Here is a 17162-nt window from a genome sequence, read left to right on the forward strand (position 1 = left end):
TAAGAACAAAGTGATTATTCAAAGACAAATTTAAATACAATAGGAATTTTGAAGTACGTATTCTTTTTTCAATATATCAAACGTAGCATGTTTATAGAACGTTTGTTTGAATTAACATTAATTAACTGCCACCTCGTGTTATCGCGGGACTTATGAACCTGGCTTATCTTTCCACGTGCTTCACTGTACCATGCTTATATAAAATCGAAGTGTTTGAATTTCGTGTGTGTCAGAGCGTGAGAATTAGTGTGAGTATTGTTAGAATATTATTTTAAATAGTTGACTTGAAAGAAGTTCATTGAATATCTCATCGCTAACAACGTAAGTTTTATATTTCTTATATTGTACTTTTTTTTAAAAGTCTCATGCTGCTGTAAATGTCAATTAATTTCTATCAAATGTGAAGGAGTCGAGGAGTTGGAAACTTTTTTGCCCGAATCCGACTCCGGTTAGCGAAAAGTTGGAATTTTAGGTTTAAATAAGGAAGACTAAATCTTTGTGCTCAGGAAAATTATTTAGACAAATATTTATAACTCTGTTACCGAGAATGACCAAAATCAAGAGAAAGTCGACTTTCACCGGTGAATGTCAACAATAGTCACTTTGGTGAATGTCCGAAATATTTGTTATATCCGAATTGATATTAATTTATTCGTTGATATTATTGTATTTATTCGATATATCAATATCTGCTGAGAATAGATCTGCTTAGGAGAAACATGAGTGTTCGGAGTACCGGTTAAATGTATACCGGGCAGTGGCATTTCACTAGACCTATATGTTTCGGAGATATACCGAAGCGACTATGTGATTTTAGACATTCACCAGGGGAAGGATTCTTGTTTACTCATTTTTAAAAAATAACTAGNTATATCAATATCTGCTGAGAATAGATTTGCTTAGGAGAAACATCAGTGTTCGGAGTACCGGTTAAATGTATACCGGGCAGTGGCATTTCACTAGACCTATATGTTTCGGAGATATACCGAAGCGACTATGTGATTTTCGACATTCACCAGGGGAAGTCATCAATCCCCGATTTCGGTCATTCGCAGTAACAACTATGTGATATTGTTACTGCGTTACATTATTAAAATTAATGTGTATATTGTTACAGTAACGGAAAAAATATTGAATTCCACGCGCAATGAAATATCAGTCAATGAAAGTCAAGACTCTCTCTATCCACATTAATATACGTTTATAAAATTCTTAAAGGAAAGAGTCCGATATTTGTTCCATAAAATTTTCTTGTTTACTCATTTTTAAAAATAACTACTGGGCTGCCCCCCTCGCTCGCTGCCGCTCGCCAACCCCCGAAAATTGCTACGCAATCTTATATGGTTTGCTTCGCTCGCTACTAACTTAGGTACATTGCAAATGCACAAAATTCTAAGAATTCAAAGCAATCATTCAAATCCATATAACAACTTTTTTTTAAAAAAAAAATTACATCTTTTTAGTAAATACTAAGTCATTAAAATAAATTTGAATTCAAATAAATGACATGTAATTCGTTAAACCTATTAGAAATGTGCTATAGTATAAAATCTTAAGATAAAATTTCTAAAACTGATATCTCTTTAAAAAGGTTAAAATTTTGGCTATAATTAAGTCTATTAAAAATTGAAATAAGTGAATTGCAATGGAAAAACCTGCATAAACAAATAAATTCTAGTAAAACAAATAAATTCGTGATATAAATCAAAAATCGTCAAATAAATTCGTAATATATAAATTCGTGAAAAAAAGCGCTTTCGACAAAATACTAAAATAGAGATCTATCGACAAAGACTACTCACTTCTGCCTAGCTTAATAGTATGAGATTGCCGCAGCTGATAGGGTGAATTTCGGAAGATATCACATTTGGAGAGAATGCTCTCTCTGGTTATTTTAGTTTCCGTTTTTAAAAGCGCTATATGTCGAGCCACCTCAGCTAGATTTGGTATGTGACATTTTTAGCGGCAATCATTGGTCGATTTTCTAGAGTTGCCATTCGGGGAGTTGTAGTGAGGCTTTTTTTGTCGCCGTGTAAGAGAAATATATATATAGATTTTTAACGAAACTATTATAATAGAATGACTCAAATTCACTACAATCAGATGACATCATTGATCACGTAAACTGGAGAGTATGGAGCAATTTGAAAATTGTTGTTTCTAAGTGTTCCTGTTTTGTTGATTACTTACGTAGGCTCCCACAGAATTTTCTTCACTGACACAGAAACACGGTTTCCATACTTTTATGATATGCTTTAAAAATCAGATTTTTTGTTGCTGTTGTTAAATTTAATTTTTTGTGTAGAACAAAAAAAATTCATGTAAACCTTTTTTTTTCTATTCAAAATTAAATGCTTGCTTTTTATGTTCAACCCATACGATAAGGAAGACACAGTTCAAAATTAGTAAACACTTTAAATGCGTCGTAATTAATAAGAAAAATGGCCGTTGTCGATTTTCTATGATTCCCCTGAACGAATTTTCGTTTAAATTTTTTCCATTAACTTTGCTTTTAACCACATAGCTTATTTTTTTATCTCAATTAATACATATTATCAATATTAATTAGGCATCATTATCGTCAGTATGGAACTTTACTTTTATAGAAACACGTTTAAAAAATTACTATATGCAAAATAAACACGTGGTATAAGATTACACGAGGAATACTTATTTGGTTACCTAGTACACATGTAATGTTGTTCATTGAATTTATCTGACATAGCGAATAAAAAATAATTAAATGTTAAAATACGTGAAATAAACACTTTTTTTAATCAAATAGAACTGCAAACGAGCAAATATCACTGATGTTCTCGTTAAAATATTTGAAAAATTGAAACCTCTTTAGTTAAATTTAAAAGAATAGCTAACGCTTAACCAATCCGAAAATTCCATTTCGTTTTTCGCTCATTCAGCTCGAACAGTTAGTCGTTGAATGTTCTACCGTCTACAGTGACCTTCTTCGTGCCTCAAACTACATGTGTGCCAAATTTCATCGCTTTTTGCTTGAATAGTTTAGGAGTCCATAAAGAACACACAAACAGACAGACATTCATATTTATATATAAATAATAGACTTTCTACACTATATCTCTGTGTTATTATATGCAGCATTCACAGAACCAGAACGTGCAGCATTCACAGAGCTCGTTCGCCGTGATGTGTATTTATCAGGAATTTTTCTTAAAATTAAATACATAATAAAAGTCACAACAATGGCCACAACACAACTTACAATAACTACATAAATAAAAACTTCTGGTTTTTCATCAATAAAATAGCTGATTGTGTAGGGGATTATCATTTCCCCGAAAGAGGCTCCAACGGCGAACATTGAGGCTATTTTATTGGTAACATTGATATATTGTTCAATCCAGCTGACGGACGCTGGGAAGAAAGAGGCTATCCCGACCCCGAGAAGTATGGAGGCGACCCAAAGGGCCCAATCATAAGAGGCAGCTAAAAACAACAACACTAACCCGCCGATGAATGTTAAAACCACATCAAAAACTATCAAACTGAAATTGCTGAATTTTATGGTCAAAAATATGGCCGCGAGTCTCGAAGCTGTAAAGGCAGCCCAATAAGTTGAAGTCATGTAGCTTCCTGTACTTGTGGACAGGTGCAGAGGTCCTTTCACAGCGTAGGTGGTCAGCATTTGGGCATAACCCACTTCAGTACCCATTGAGGTCAAGATCAAGATACAAGTCAGGAATACAATGAGAGCTGTGAAGGCCCAACTTTTTTTACCGGATTCCGACTCGCCCCCTTTCCTGCCGCTCTCGTCAACAGGTGCTATGATGCACATTGCAAGAAATAAAATGGTTACGAAAAAGGAGATGACGCCGATGCTCATGTATGCCCACGTTACCCTGGGAATAGCAACAGAAGTAGCGTTGGAAAAATCTGTATGATTTTGATAACAAGTCTCGTTGGTTTCTAGAGTTCCGTTGTCATAAAATTGTTCGAAATCTGAATAATCACCGAGAAATGGAGCAGCAATAAGAGGTGATACCAATCCGCCGATGCCAAACGTAAAATGGAGTGCCTGGTAAAACGGACCGCTATCTTTACCCCATAGATTGAGGCAGCAAACATTTCCTCCTGAAAATAAAATAAGGCACATTAGTTTCAAATTCTTTAATTAAGTCCTCCACGAAGGCAAATTTCTCGCAATACTCGATCCGGGAGTTTCATTGTCTTTTGGATTGGGTTCAAAATTGCAAGGCTACGGAGCTGAACAATAGAAGTCGTAAACTCATAAAATTGGGTCGGCTGTTCAACGATGATTATAAAATAAAATATGAAAAATTCTCTAATTATGACTCAGGGGATAGAGCGTTCGCCTTCCAATGATTTGAACCGGGTTCGAATCCCAGAGATGGCTGCTCGACACCAAACAGCATCCGGCTTGCACCGACCACAGTGCTGTCGTTGTCCTAGAGTCTCGTGGTTTTCCTATCCATGCAATGAAAAGTTAGTTTTTCCCCTTGTCTTCTTGATTGGGTTTTAAATTACAAAGCTACGGAGTTGAACATTGGTAGTCGTAAACTCAAAATTGGGTCCGTGTTCAACAACGGTTATAAAATAAAATACTTTTTTAACAGCTTGACAAACGTGCACAAAAGATTTCTTTGCAACACAGATAAATAATTGTCTTACAATAATGTAGATTACATAGTTAGCTAGAAAGTAATTTGGGTTTTTTAGAGTGAAATAAAATTCGATCATTTTATTTCCAAAAAAATGAATACTCAGTCAAATATCTTCCACTTTATTCGATGACCTTTTTCCATTTTCTCAGTATTTTCATGTTCCCGCACTCATTGAACTTCTATTCCTTATCAACAAAATGCGCTTTGAAATCATCGTTGTTACTGAAATTTTTACCATCTAAAAAGTTTCTTTCATTTCGAAATCACAGAGGAATAGCATTCTAAAACAACAGTGAGAGGCCTCAGACATCTTTAAAAATTATTGGAGTTTGGAAAGAAAGTGATTGCGCATCCCCCATGTAACCCGACCTTGCACCATCCGGTTATCCCTCATTTAAAGTTAAATAAACTTATTAAATGGTAAAATTTAGAGTAAAAACGATGATAAAACTAAACCCCGGACGTTATATTAGACAGTCATTGTTTCCAAAAACAATGTAACCACTCTGAAACAGTTGATTTGTTTTGAGGCTGTTTGTAAAACAATTATAAAGAAACAAACCATGTTTTCTCAGATAATATTTTCTCATGTCATCAAACATGTTTTCTCGGGATAATGTAAACATTGACAAGTCAGTTAAATAATTACTTTAACCATGTATTCCAGTTTGGCCTGAAGAAGAAAACTAAAATATTTTTAACGATATTTTTTCTTTAAAAAAAAATAATAAATACCTCTTTGTTTACAAGGCAAAAAATAATACCGGTTGAAGAAATTCATTTGTTTCGTCCCGATTATATGTCTGAAAATAAATCAATTGGAAAACCAAAGCCTTCTAATGTAGTTTTCGTCTTAAGCCTAGTTTAAGAATTTATAACGAAATGCACAGAAATGTCTATTGAATTACATCATGAGCAATGACGTTGAAATCAAAATGAAAAATATGGGGATGAGATACCTGTATCGAGAACACCCAAAGTTAAACCATTTACAACCATCCATATGGTGAGAGTCCTGATTTGTCTGCTCCAGGGAACTCCAAACATAGTTATCGTGGTGACAACATTACCGAAGAACAAAATAATCTGTTTTCTAGAAATCATATCGAAGAAAACACCACCTGTTTGAAATAAACACACATTTCAGCCATTGATTCATTTACTATTTAACACTAGATTCCCCAAGGAAGTCATTTTGACTGCTTTTTAATTTCGATTAGAAAAACAATGATCTATATAATGACACAATTTCTTAGAATTTTGTGACTTTTGTTCAACATAAAATTTTTTTTATGGTTAATATTTACTAATAACTTGCTATCTAACTTTAAATAATNGAAAAAAGTAACGATTTCATTCGACATTTCCGTTACAAATACTTGTACTTTTTCCCTAAAAAAGTAACGAAAGTACAAGTAAAAGTACTAAATTTAAAAAGTAACGAAGTACAAGTAAAAGTACGTACTTTTTACTTGTTCCGGCGGTACAAGTAACGAAAGTAAAAGTACTGCCATATATGCTCAGGTGATAGAGCGTTCGCCTTTCAATGAGGCGAATCGGGTTCGAAACCCAATCGATACGAATTCCGCCTCCGGCTTGCACCGACCACAGTGCTGACGTAAAATATCCTCAGTGGTAGACGGATCATGGGCTAGAGTCCCCTTGCCGTCAGGCTAACAGTGTGAAGTTCTCGTGGTCTTCCTCTCCAGGTAACGCAAATGCGGGTTAGTTCATTCAAAAAGTCCTCCACGAAGGCAAAATTTCTCTCAATATTTGATCCAGGAGTTCCCTTGTCTTCTGGATTGGGTTCAAAATTACAAGGCTACGGAGTTGAACATTAGTAGTCGTAAACCCAAGAAAGTTGGGTCGGCTGTTCAACGACGGTTATAAAATAAAATATAAAATTCTTTAATTATGGCTCAGGGCATAGAGCGTTCGAACCGGGTTCGAATCGCAGAGATGGCTGGTCAATACCAAACAGCATCCGGCTTGCATCGACCACAGTGCTGCCGTGAAATATCTTCAGTGGTAGACGGATCATGGGTTAGAGTCCCCTTGTCGTCAGCCCCTCACTTGACCTTGTCCATCGTGGTTTTCCTATCCATGTAACGAAAACGTGTGTTCGTTTTTTTTCAAAAGTCTTCCATGAAGACAAATTTGATTTAGAAGATTTGACATACATGACTAAGACATGATTTAGACCCAATCATGATTTAGAAGTACCCTTGCCTTCTGAATTGGGTTTACAATTACAAGAATAAATGGTTTTCCTGTGCATGTAACGAAAACGCGTGTTATTTTTTTTTCATTTCAAGAAATTCATTTGTTTTGTCCCGATTATGCACTATCTACCAATAAGTATTTGGACACCTATGCAAATGACTATATCTGCTGTCCTGAGTTAAGTCACGCTCTCCACCGGTATATATCGTGTAGGGAACAACATCGGCTTTGGTCCCTTGAAAGATGCTTACTGCACTATTTTGGATGACAATGGGCTTCCTACGTTGTGGCAGTTTTACGGGGTGGACCCCTGTTACTTCCAAGACGACAATACCAGCTGTCATGTTGCGAGGGTCACCAAGGCTTGGTATGGTGTCAATGGGGTTAATCGAATGGACTGGCCTGCCCAGACCTGAACCCTATCGAGAACCTCTGGGTCGAGTTGGATCGCCGAATTAAAGGGTGTACTGCCCGTCCAAAATCGGTGAAGGAACTTACATGTCTTCTACAAGCCGAGTGGACGAAAATACCACTAGTCGTCACACAAGGACTTATGGAAAGTATGTCCCGGAGGGTTCATGCTGTAATTGCCTCTCTTCGAGGCTCTACCAACTATTGATTATAAATAAAGTTTGTTTTTCCGTGTCCAAATACTTATTGGTAGATAGTGTATGTCTGAAAATAAATCAATTAGAAACCAAAGTCATCCAATGTAGTTTTCGTCTTAAGGCTAGTTTAAGAATTTATGACAAAATGTACAGAATTGTCTATTGAATTACATAATGAGCAATGACATTGAAATCTAAATGAAAAATATGGGGATGAGATACCTGTATCGAGAACACCCAAAGTTAAACCATTTACTACCATCCATATGGTGAGAGTCCTGATTTGTCTGCTCCAGGGAACTCCAAACATAGTTATCGTGGTGACAACATTACCGAAGAACAAAATAATCTGTTTTCTAGAAATCATATCGAAGAAAACACCACCTGTTTGAAATAAACACACATTTTAGCCATTGCTTCATTTACTACTATTGAAATGCACATCCAAACAATAATAATATGCCGACCAGACTGTGTAAGGGTCCGGGAACTGGCCTTGCATCAGAAAGGTTCTGGGTTCGAATTCCGGGCAAGGCATGAATGTTATTTCAATCTCTGTGCTACCTGTCCTTACTGTGAGAGCAACGCGGGCCCACCCAATAGGGTGCCTATGAAAGAGTGACCAATACATCTGCCCTTCAAATGCCTGAATAGACGAACTTTCAACAAAGGTGGGCATTGAAAATGAAAAAAAAAACAGTAATGAGTTTAAGTTTAGATAATGATAATTATTTAATCTTAACTTTAAAGCTGCAGTTGGATTGTTGGAAAATATTGAATTTTAGTGCAATATTGTAATTATGAAAAACTGCAATTAATTTAAGTTAATACAAACTAGCATACTTCTTTATTACTTACTCACCACCTTGCGTAAAGTTTTAACACTAACCAAGGCTAAATTTGTTTCGAGATTTGTATACGAGATTGTTCATTACCTAAATTTAATCAGAGAGATATTTCAACTCTAGTTCCAGGAGCCTCCTGAATTAGCTAAATTAGCTGAACATTTATCTGAAATAATAACTTGAAAAAACTATACGCTTGCATTAGATAACATGCTAAATTTCGTTATTACAGAAAAGTGTTTCCTCGAGGGTTGTTTTTTAAGTAAGCTCCTGTTTGAAAATAAAAACAAAACGAAAGAAAATCTTTAAGAAACAAAATTTATGTTTCCATTCTTCATACGTTTCTCTTTTTTCAGAAAAGTTGCCAAGTTTGCTTAAATACTTATCATACCTTACAACTAGATCTAGAAAATCCTCTTCGTAGTAACTCGCAGCCTGCTCCGATAAGCAAAAGGTCACAATCTTTTTCACGTCTTCTTCATCATTGTACTGGTTGTCGCCAAAAATGATGTTTGAAACATCGGAAAAGATGAGGGATATTTTATACTTAAAAATAAATTAAAAAATAATTCCTTTTACATAAATTGGCAAGACGAAGCCAAAAGTATTGAATTAAAACTGAAAGGCATCTTCAACCACTCACATAGAGGCGTTAGCTATCTAACGGAAACAACATTGCTTCTGTGAAAGTCCATTTTAGTATTTAGGGTGATTTTAGTATATGCGACAGATAAGTTACTAATCTAGTTCAGCCTTGAACTTACTATTCAGATTCATCACTCCTCTGTAGGAGTGATGAATCTGAAAAAAGTTTATATATATATTAAATATATATCACGAAAAGTTTATATATATTACTGTGAATGACCGAAATCGGTGGCTCTTGACTTTCACCAGTGTATGTTGACAATCACATAATCGCTTTTGTAAATAGCCGAAATATATATTAGAACTAGTTAAGTGCCACTGCCCGGTATGCTCTACATCAATGTTTTTTTAAGGTTCAGTGCCGCTGCCCGGTATACCCTCCATCAATGTTTTTTAAGGTCAAGTGCTCCTGTCCGGTTTGTATTTAACCGGTACTCCGAACACTGATGCTTCTCCTAGTCTATCCTCAGCAGATATTAAAATGTCGAATAAATATAATAATATCAGCGTAACATCAATTCGGATATAACAAATATTTCGGATGTGATTGTTGATTTTCACTGGTAAAAGTCAACGTTCTCTGGATTTCGGTCATTCGCGCTAGCATAAACATCATCAATAGATTAGAATAGATTTTCCTTAAAATGTAGCCGATATACAGTACGTCCCACATGAATGAAGCCATCTTGATTTTGTGCTATAACTAGATGCAGACAAAATGAGAACCAAAGTTATGTATTAAAAAAAGTGTATATCTAAACAGCAGTATCTCTGCTTACAAGCAGTAACTCACTTCCTGCTTCACCTGGACTAGCAAAACATATCGAATAGGTAAAGAAGGAGGGGAGGAATATCTCACCAAATTAAAGCCGCTTTGAAAAGCTAAAATATCCCTCCTATTTTAATAGGACTCAAAATATGTTATGCTGCATATCATTTACCATCCTCTGGAAGACAATGGTATCGAATATTATTTCAAGCTTAATTGATGGCGGCCTTCTTTTATGTCACAAACTGCTTTTGAAAATACAGCATCACTGAGGAGCCCTTCACGTTTTCTCCGGGGACTGAAGGACTGAAGGTCATGCGAATGTCACTGTCCAAAACTACAACTTAGAAGATTTTGCAACGAAAATGAAGGCATTCATTTCTCTTGCTGGGAAATTCGACTTGGGACAAGAATTCTCCTTTCAAATGCCAATAAATGAGTTTCTATCATTTTTTTTTTTAGTCATTGATAGCTTTTATACGGCCTGATAGTTTTCTGCAAGCCTTCACGCAGCAATCATGAGCCCCCCTTCACGTCGGCGTCTATTTTTGTTCTCCTCTTTCATATATCCTACAAGAAATTTATGATATAAAATAATTAGCGGTATCCCATGATTAAAGCTATCCACACGCAAAAACGAAAAGAAAAATTTAAAATTTTTTGAGATGATCCAAATAGTTTTGGGAGCTATTACAAAGACACAAGGAAAGAAAATAATTTTTTCTCTATTATGCCACTGGGTGGAGACTCATTCATTATGTGGAAATGTTAAGCTATGGTGGTGAACTCTCGTTCAAGCTGTATGGAGGCAGACAATAGTTCATCCAGCCATTGACAGGTGGTCAGAACAATGCATTCATATACGGTTAGAAAACTTCACACTGTTGGCTTTTTGGGTCATAGGGTGCATGTAATGAATGGTCTTCCCTTTTGTCTTACCTATGTCCACAGGAAAACATTGGAGCTATCCTCAGTACAATTGTATATGTAACCAAAAAGTAGCAGTTTCAGTTTATGGCAGAATTGAAGGCTGTCAGATCCTTGAAACTGCCGACCGGCCTATGTAGGGGTTAGGGAACTGTCCTTGCATCAGAAAGGTTCTGGGTTCGAATCCCGGGCAAGGCATGGATGTTTTTTTTCATTCTCTGTACTATCTGTCCTTACTGTAGGAGCAACGTTGGCCCACCTAATAGGGTGCCCCTGAAAGAGTGGCCAACAAATCTGCCCTTCAGATGCCTGTATGACGTAAGTCAATCCCCAGACTGGCATTGGAAAAAAAATATCTTTGAAAGCTTTTTGGTAGGAAGTCCTACAGAGTTTAGTAAATGGTACACATCATCCATGACGGATATATTAGCTATTGCAGAGGAGACCTTACTTCAGCTGTTTTTTTAACATTATTAGATGTTTGTTTTTTCTTTCCTACCAGATGGAACAGAAAGTAAGTTATTACTTGTAAATGTATATCTAAATATCGACTTTTTTAATATGCGTATCTAATTCTCAATGGGTTTTCGTTGCGTCAGGTTCTGACTTAAAATCAAGGTGGCTCTGTTTGAGTGAGACACACTGTACTATGAAGTGTGTGGAGATGAAACTCATACCGAGTAAAGAACCTGCAAGATATCCAACTGATCGGGCTGCATAAATGAATGCTATGGTCTTTATGTCGGTGTGTACAAGGTGAGTCAAATCAATTAATGTTGGACCTGGTATGGCAACACACAATCCCTGAAATGAAAGAAAAATATAGTGAGTCTGCTAAAAGAAATGAATTCTAATTTTAAACTTTTCACTCTAAATAGTCATGAATTGTAAAAAGACGCCATGAAGACAAAATACAGCATAACTTATATGTGTCATAATCCCTGTAGACTGATCTTAAACACGGTTCCCAGTAGATCACCTAAGTCAGGCATCACTGACAGTGAACATTGAGCAGGAGAATGATCACTTTGATCAGCCTGCGATGAGACTGAAGGTGCACGGTCCTCGTTAAACTGTTCGACCCTAAAGAGCACGACTTCGTGCGCCGGCCATCGGGTTGCTAGTGAGGGGGTGCCATCCCCTCCGAATAGAAACAAAATGGTGGCATATCTTAGGATCGTCTTCCTTGATGTTTCTTAGACCATCGCCCTTTGTGCAGCTCTAGTAAGACGTAAATAAAGTACTACTGTAATGGTGATATAAAGTGCCTTTATCTGAAGGCAACCAGTTATTACTGTCGGTACGAAATTCGCATCTAATATTTAGAGCAAAATTATCTCGTTATTCCGAAAACATTTAATATTCTTTTGTTACATCTTTTTCGAACCCTATTACATTTATGAAACTAGTTTATTATTGTTAATATTGGAAATTATTATTGTTGTAGTTAATTATTGTTGTAATTGGAGAAGAAAATTAAAAGATAAAAATATTTAGTTTGAATAAACTAAATAATTTCAAATTAACGTTAATTGGAATAAAAAAAAAGTTGTGTAAAAGTTCTTATTTGTTTCAGGGAACAGGAAAATTGTAGTAATTGGAGATTATTATTGTTGCAGTTAGTTATTATTGTAATTGGAGAAGGAAATTAAGAAATAAAAATGTTTTATGGTCTAAATAAAATAAATAATTTCAAATTAAAGTTAAATGAAATAAAAAAAAATAAGTTGCGTAAAAGTACTTATTCGTTTCAGGATACCGTAAAATTTCGCAATAGTACTGTTATTGACACCAATGATGCATAATTAATTTCGGTAATTAGTACTACTAATATTATCGAATAAGGTGCTGTTTTAATATATACTAGTTATAATAACATAGGTAATTTAATATTAATACTGTAGGCATTTAATATTGTGTACCAGAAAAAGTACTTGATTGTATTTTGAGTATTATGAGTTGATTGTGAGCGATAGCATCATGCCAAATGATACTGAATTTAGTCTGAATACAGAATTTATTCTGATGGGATGCATTTCTAAAAGCGTGTTTTGTTTAATCTGATAACATAAAGCAATAAATAAAAAAACTGAAAATATTTTACATTTTTGTTTTACTATAGGTATCAGCCTGTCATTTTTTATCTTAATTTCATAGTGTTGGTTAATACCGATTTATTGATTATAATAAATAATGATTAATAGAAAGAACACATAATGGAATTTTGTAACTATTTTTTTTTCTATCTATAATATTATTCCAGCTTACAAAACTATTTATTACTTTTAGCATTTAATATTAATGACAGTCTATTCTCGATGCCTCGAAGTTCAAGGGACGCTAAAAAAATTTCGAGATAGCGAGTTTTCGTGATAACAAATTTTCGAGATAACAAGTTCAGAATTAAATATGTTCTAAAAAGTAAAAAAATATATTCCAAAATATTACTCTAAAAAGTAGAGAAATATATTCTAAAATATTACTCTAAAAAGTGGAGTCATGAAACATAAGAATAACTACTATTAAATATGAATGTAATGATAATTGACTATAAGTCAAAATACTACAATGATAATTTTATTTTTAAAAGTAAGACAAAAATAATTACGCATTAAATAGAAAATAATTAGTTTACAATGAACTTGCTTTGTGATTTTTGCGGAAAAAAATTCAATTTCTTTTTCGAACAAAATTCGACGTAGCAAGGTTTTAAGAAAAAACCCTTCGACATAGGAATTCAAATTAACATTAAGTAGATTTGCAATGCCAAGGAGGAAATATTTTTTGACGCAACATGGTTTTCGGGATATCGAGAACATACTGTACCACTAAATAATTATGATTGATCAATCAATCGACAGGTCAAATTTCCTCCATGAATTTTCTCTGCAATATGCAATCTACAAATTTTCCGTTTTCTGAAGTAAATGTATGCATAGATAGCACTGTGCTGTGATGCTAGCTTTTATAATCAGTTCGTACTATCAGTCACGTTCCTGTCAACTTGCACTTCAAGAATATTCGGTAAACAATATTTGTTATTTCGCATTATAAAATGCAGTAAAAAAAAAGGCACTTTGAAACAAATCTTACCAATACAAAAAAACAACCATACAAGTTGAATGTTTTGAAAATGCGGATACTTTTTGCTGATAACAATGCCATTTCTCCAAAGATTGATTTAAGATCCTCGAGTTGTTTTCACTATGAAAAGAAAAAACAATATTAGTCGAATTATTCTGACCTTAGGTGGTGTCATATAATTTTACAAAATGTAGAAAATAATATTATATCTCTCGTAATTATTTGCTAAAACCATAGGTTCTCAACCTTTTTTATAACATTACTTTTCGACTAAAATATAAGTAAGTAATAAAATTTTTTTCCATTTTAATATTCTTGTTGTGCTGCACGATGCTTTTAAGTTTTGATGAGTAAGTTCGTTTAAATGTTTTGAGCCAAAGAAGGTTATACCGCGCTCAACACTTGATCAAAATTAAAAGTATCCATCAGTGTCTTTAAGATATTCAAGAAGGTTTCTAAGTGGATATTGTCTCCAATTAAAGTCGATAATTCAGGATACTCAGAATTAACATATCGCCGTCTCTTAGCTTTAAAGTTGCAACACTGGGTTAAGATGTGCTTTATAGTGAATATTTCTCAGCAATTGGGGCATTTAAGTTTAGGAAAATATGAACAGTGTTTTAAGGTTGGAAATATTTTTATACAAATTTTGATGAAAATGGGGGAGGGAATCGTGCGTAAAAATTTTAAGCGTTTGCATAAAAAATAAATTAAATACTTGATTATATATTTTTTAATCTTCTATATTATAAAAATGTGAACAATAATCGGGTGGACCTGCACTCTCGTGTTTCTCTGGACGGCTAATACTGAATACAGCACATTTGGAATTCAAATCAAAGAGATGCATTAAGAATTTAAAAAAAACAAGAGAAGATCTGAAATTATTTATCCATTTATTTTTCTTACATGGTACCAAAAAACACGGGTATTTCTCTATCTAAATTATCAACACCATCTATAATAATTCATGTTGCTAAATTGTCTAGACTAATAATTTAAGTTGTGTTAAATAATTAGTTATAAGACAAGTATTTGTTTTTATGAAAATACTTTTGTATTTTTATTTTAGAAAAGAAAAACTTAGTTACAAAGTCATTATTTAGATTTATTTTTTATTCTTTCCAAAAAGGCTGTAGAAATTTTAAACATAAACGGTGATAGGGTGTCGCATAGTCTCATACCCATTATTGACAAGCTATAACTTATATGTATCACCTTGAATGACCGAAATCAAGTGAATGTCAACTTTCACCGGTGAAGGTCAACCATCACATTGTCGCTTTGGTGAATGTCCGAACTATTTGTTATGTCCTATTTGATATAAATTTATTTGTTGATATTATTACATTTATTCGATATTTTAATATCCGTTGAGGATAGTTTAGGAGAAACATCAGTGTTCGGAGTACCGGCAAAATGTATACCGGGCAGTGGCACTGGACCTTAAAAAACATTAGGGCATACCTGACAAATGTGTACCAGGCAGTGGCACTTAACTAGTATATATTTCGGACATTTACCAAAGCGACTATATGATTGTCAACATTCATCGGTGAAAGACGCCAACCACCCATTTCGATATATATATACACTGTTTTTTTTTTTTTTTTTCCTTTCTTAAAAAAATAATGAGTGTTTAAAACTGTAAGAAAGCTTTTTAACTTTTTTTTGTAGTGTCAAAAATTGTACCGGTCAAAAAAAATGTCTTCAACCTAAACATTTTTTGTATAATATTGTTCACTTATACAGCGAGAAAATGTATTTCCCTAAAAACAATGCGTCGTAATAACGGGAGGTAAGAAATTTTTAACTCATTATAAACATACACATGCTTTAATAATAGATTATGACGGTGTCTTTGAAATGGGTCGTCATAGTGGACATCTCGTTATAGGCAGTGCTCGTTATAGAGAGCTTTTAAAGAATATCGCATAACATAAAAAATATTAATAATTATCCCGATAAATAATAACCTCAAGTCCTGATTTTATCGTATTGAAGCTACTATTGAAACATCCACGAAAGATATGCTACTTAATTACAAAGGAAAATTATTTAGATTTAAAAAAATCACACAAAATAAGAAAATCAAACACAATACAGATAAACATAAATTTGTTCCGATAGATTTGGCCATACGCGACTAAATAGTGAGGTCAGGAAAATAGTCGAAAATTTGAACCCTTAAGTTATATTATTTTTGCGTATTTTGACACTTCTTTGAAATAACAGAGTAATATAAATTTTTTTTATCCCATTTATATCTCATTTTATTTTATAACCATAGTACAAAAAGTAGCGATTATAACTTTTATGTAATTTAATAATGATATAAAAAAAATTTGAAGTATAATATAAAAACAAAAATTCTTACGTGCTTTTTAAACATGCAATATTAAATGTCAAAATTTAGTAGAAATCGGTTTAATTACTGAAAAGTAAAAATTTTTTGTAACTCAAGAACAATTTACCCTTTTTTGTTTACATTTGAATCTTACTTGAGTAGTTTGTTGAAGAGAATGTTAAAATTCTTATACGTTATAATGTTACTATTTTTTCTCAACAAAATTTGGATTTTAGCAAGTCTATTTTTTAAATAAAATTCAGATACTATGAAGTTCTTTTTAAAAATAAAAATTCGTTAAGTTTTTTTCATGAATATTTAAAGGAAAAAGAATTTTTAATGTGCATTCAAATGTTCTACTTATTTATAGACTTGGGACAGGGAAATGATAAGCCACGTTTTCGAATTATTCAGATGAGTGTCTTTTTAAAAGCTTTTCAATTAAAAACAACGTGAGAGAATTTTTTTCATGAAAATAAGTTAATTCATCAATTAAATTTTAAAACTTCATTTAACAGTTGGAAATTTTTAATAAAAAAACAATGGAATTTTTCAAAACATGTAAACTTTTTGCCTGTGCCAAAAAGTAGTTTGAAGTAAAAATATTACCTTTAAGAATAATATCTTTTTCCTTGTGTTGCACGGTGTCCTTTTAACATATTACTAGGAGGCTTAGCCCCCTGTTCGCTGGCGCTCGCCAACCCCCGGAACTGCTTTCGCAGTTCATTTCGGATTGCTTCGCAATCCGATGCTCGCTTTGCTCGCTCATTGGATACGTTCTTAACGTCTAGTTTTTGTATACTTTTTTGAACACTGAAGTTCCGAAAACTTTTCACTGCAGAATATTCTAAACCTGTGCATTTCAATATTAATTTGAAATTGCAAACAGTTCACATATTTTTCTTAATCACACTATTCTAAATTTCAGTTGAGAAAAGTAACTGTTGTAAGTTTTGTTTTAAAGTCTTTCCCACCAGAGGGCTAAAGCCATGTGTTGTAAAACAATATGAAATAGTAGTCTGCCACTGAACGCCGGATGTAAAGCATCGGCTT

At 33.7% G+C, this 17162-nt stretch overlaps 2 protein-coding genes across 5 annotated transcripts in view; one reads left to right on the forward strand and one right to left on the reverse strand.

Annotated features, from left to right (window-relative positions):
- Nucleotides 1–222: 222 nt before the first annotated feature.
- Nucleotides 223–17162, forward strand: part of LOC107436500 (sodium-dependent glucose transporter 1A) — a 60994-nt gene continuing 44054 nt past the window's right edge. The window contains exon 1 of the mRNA XM_071178975.1: nucleotides 223–321. The gene's annotated coding sequence lies outside the window, so the exon portion shown is untranslated. The remainder of the gene's footprint in view (nucleotides 322–17162) is intronic.
- Nucleotides 3047–17162, reverse strand: part of LOC107436501 (sodium-dependent glucose transporter 1) — a 17681-nt gene continuing 3565 nt past the window's right edge. For 2 of the 4 annotated variants that reach the window (XM_043053244.2, XM_071178974.1), the window contains 4 exons: nucleotides 13772–13882; nucleotides 11356–11482; nucleotides 7712–7873; nucleotides 3047–4107 (listed from right to left, as the gene is read on the reverse strand). In XM_043053244.2, the coding sequence (XP_042909178.1) occupies nucleotides 3089–4107; nucleotides 7712–7873; nucleotides 11356–11482; nucleotides 13772–13843 (1380 nt within the window). In that variant the 5' untranslated portion in view covers nucleotides 13844–13882 and the 3' untranslated portion in view covers nucleotides 3047–3088. Of the gene's footprint in view, nucleotides 4108–5617; nucleotides 5806–7711; nucleotides 7874–11355; nucleotides 11483–13771; nucleotides 13883–16718; nucleotides 16757–17162 lie in introns of those variants that run through there. The other 2 variants (XM_043053246.2, XM_043053247.2) reach the window with 2 other exon arrangements.

This window comes from Parasteatoda tepidariorum, chromosome 3 (genome assembly GCF_043381705.1).
Source record: "Parasteatoda tepidariorum isolate YZ-2023 chromosome 3, CAS_Ptep_4.0, whole genome shotgun sequence".
Classification (NCBI taxonomy): domain Eukaryota; kingdom Metazoa; phylum Arthropoda; class Arachnida; order Araneae; family Theridiidae; genus Parasteatoda; species Parasteatoda tepidariorum.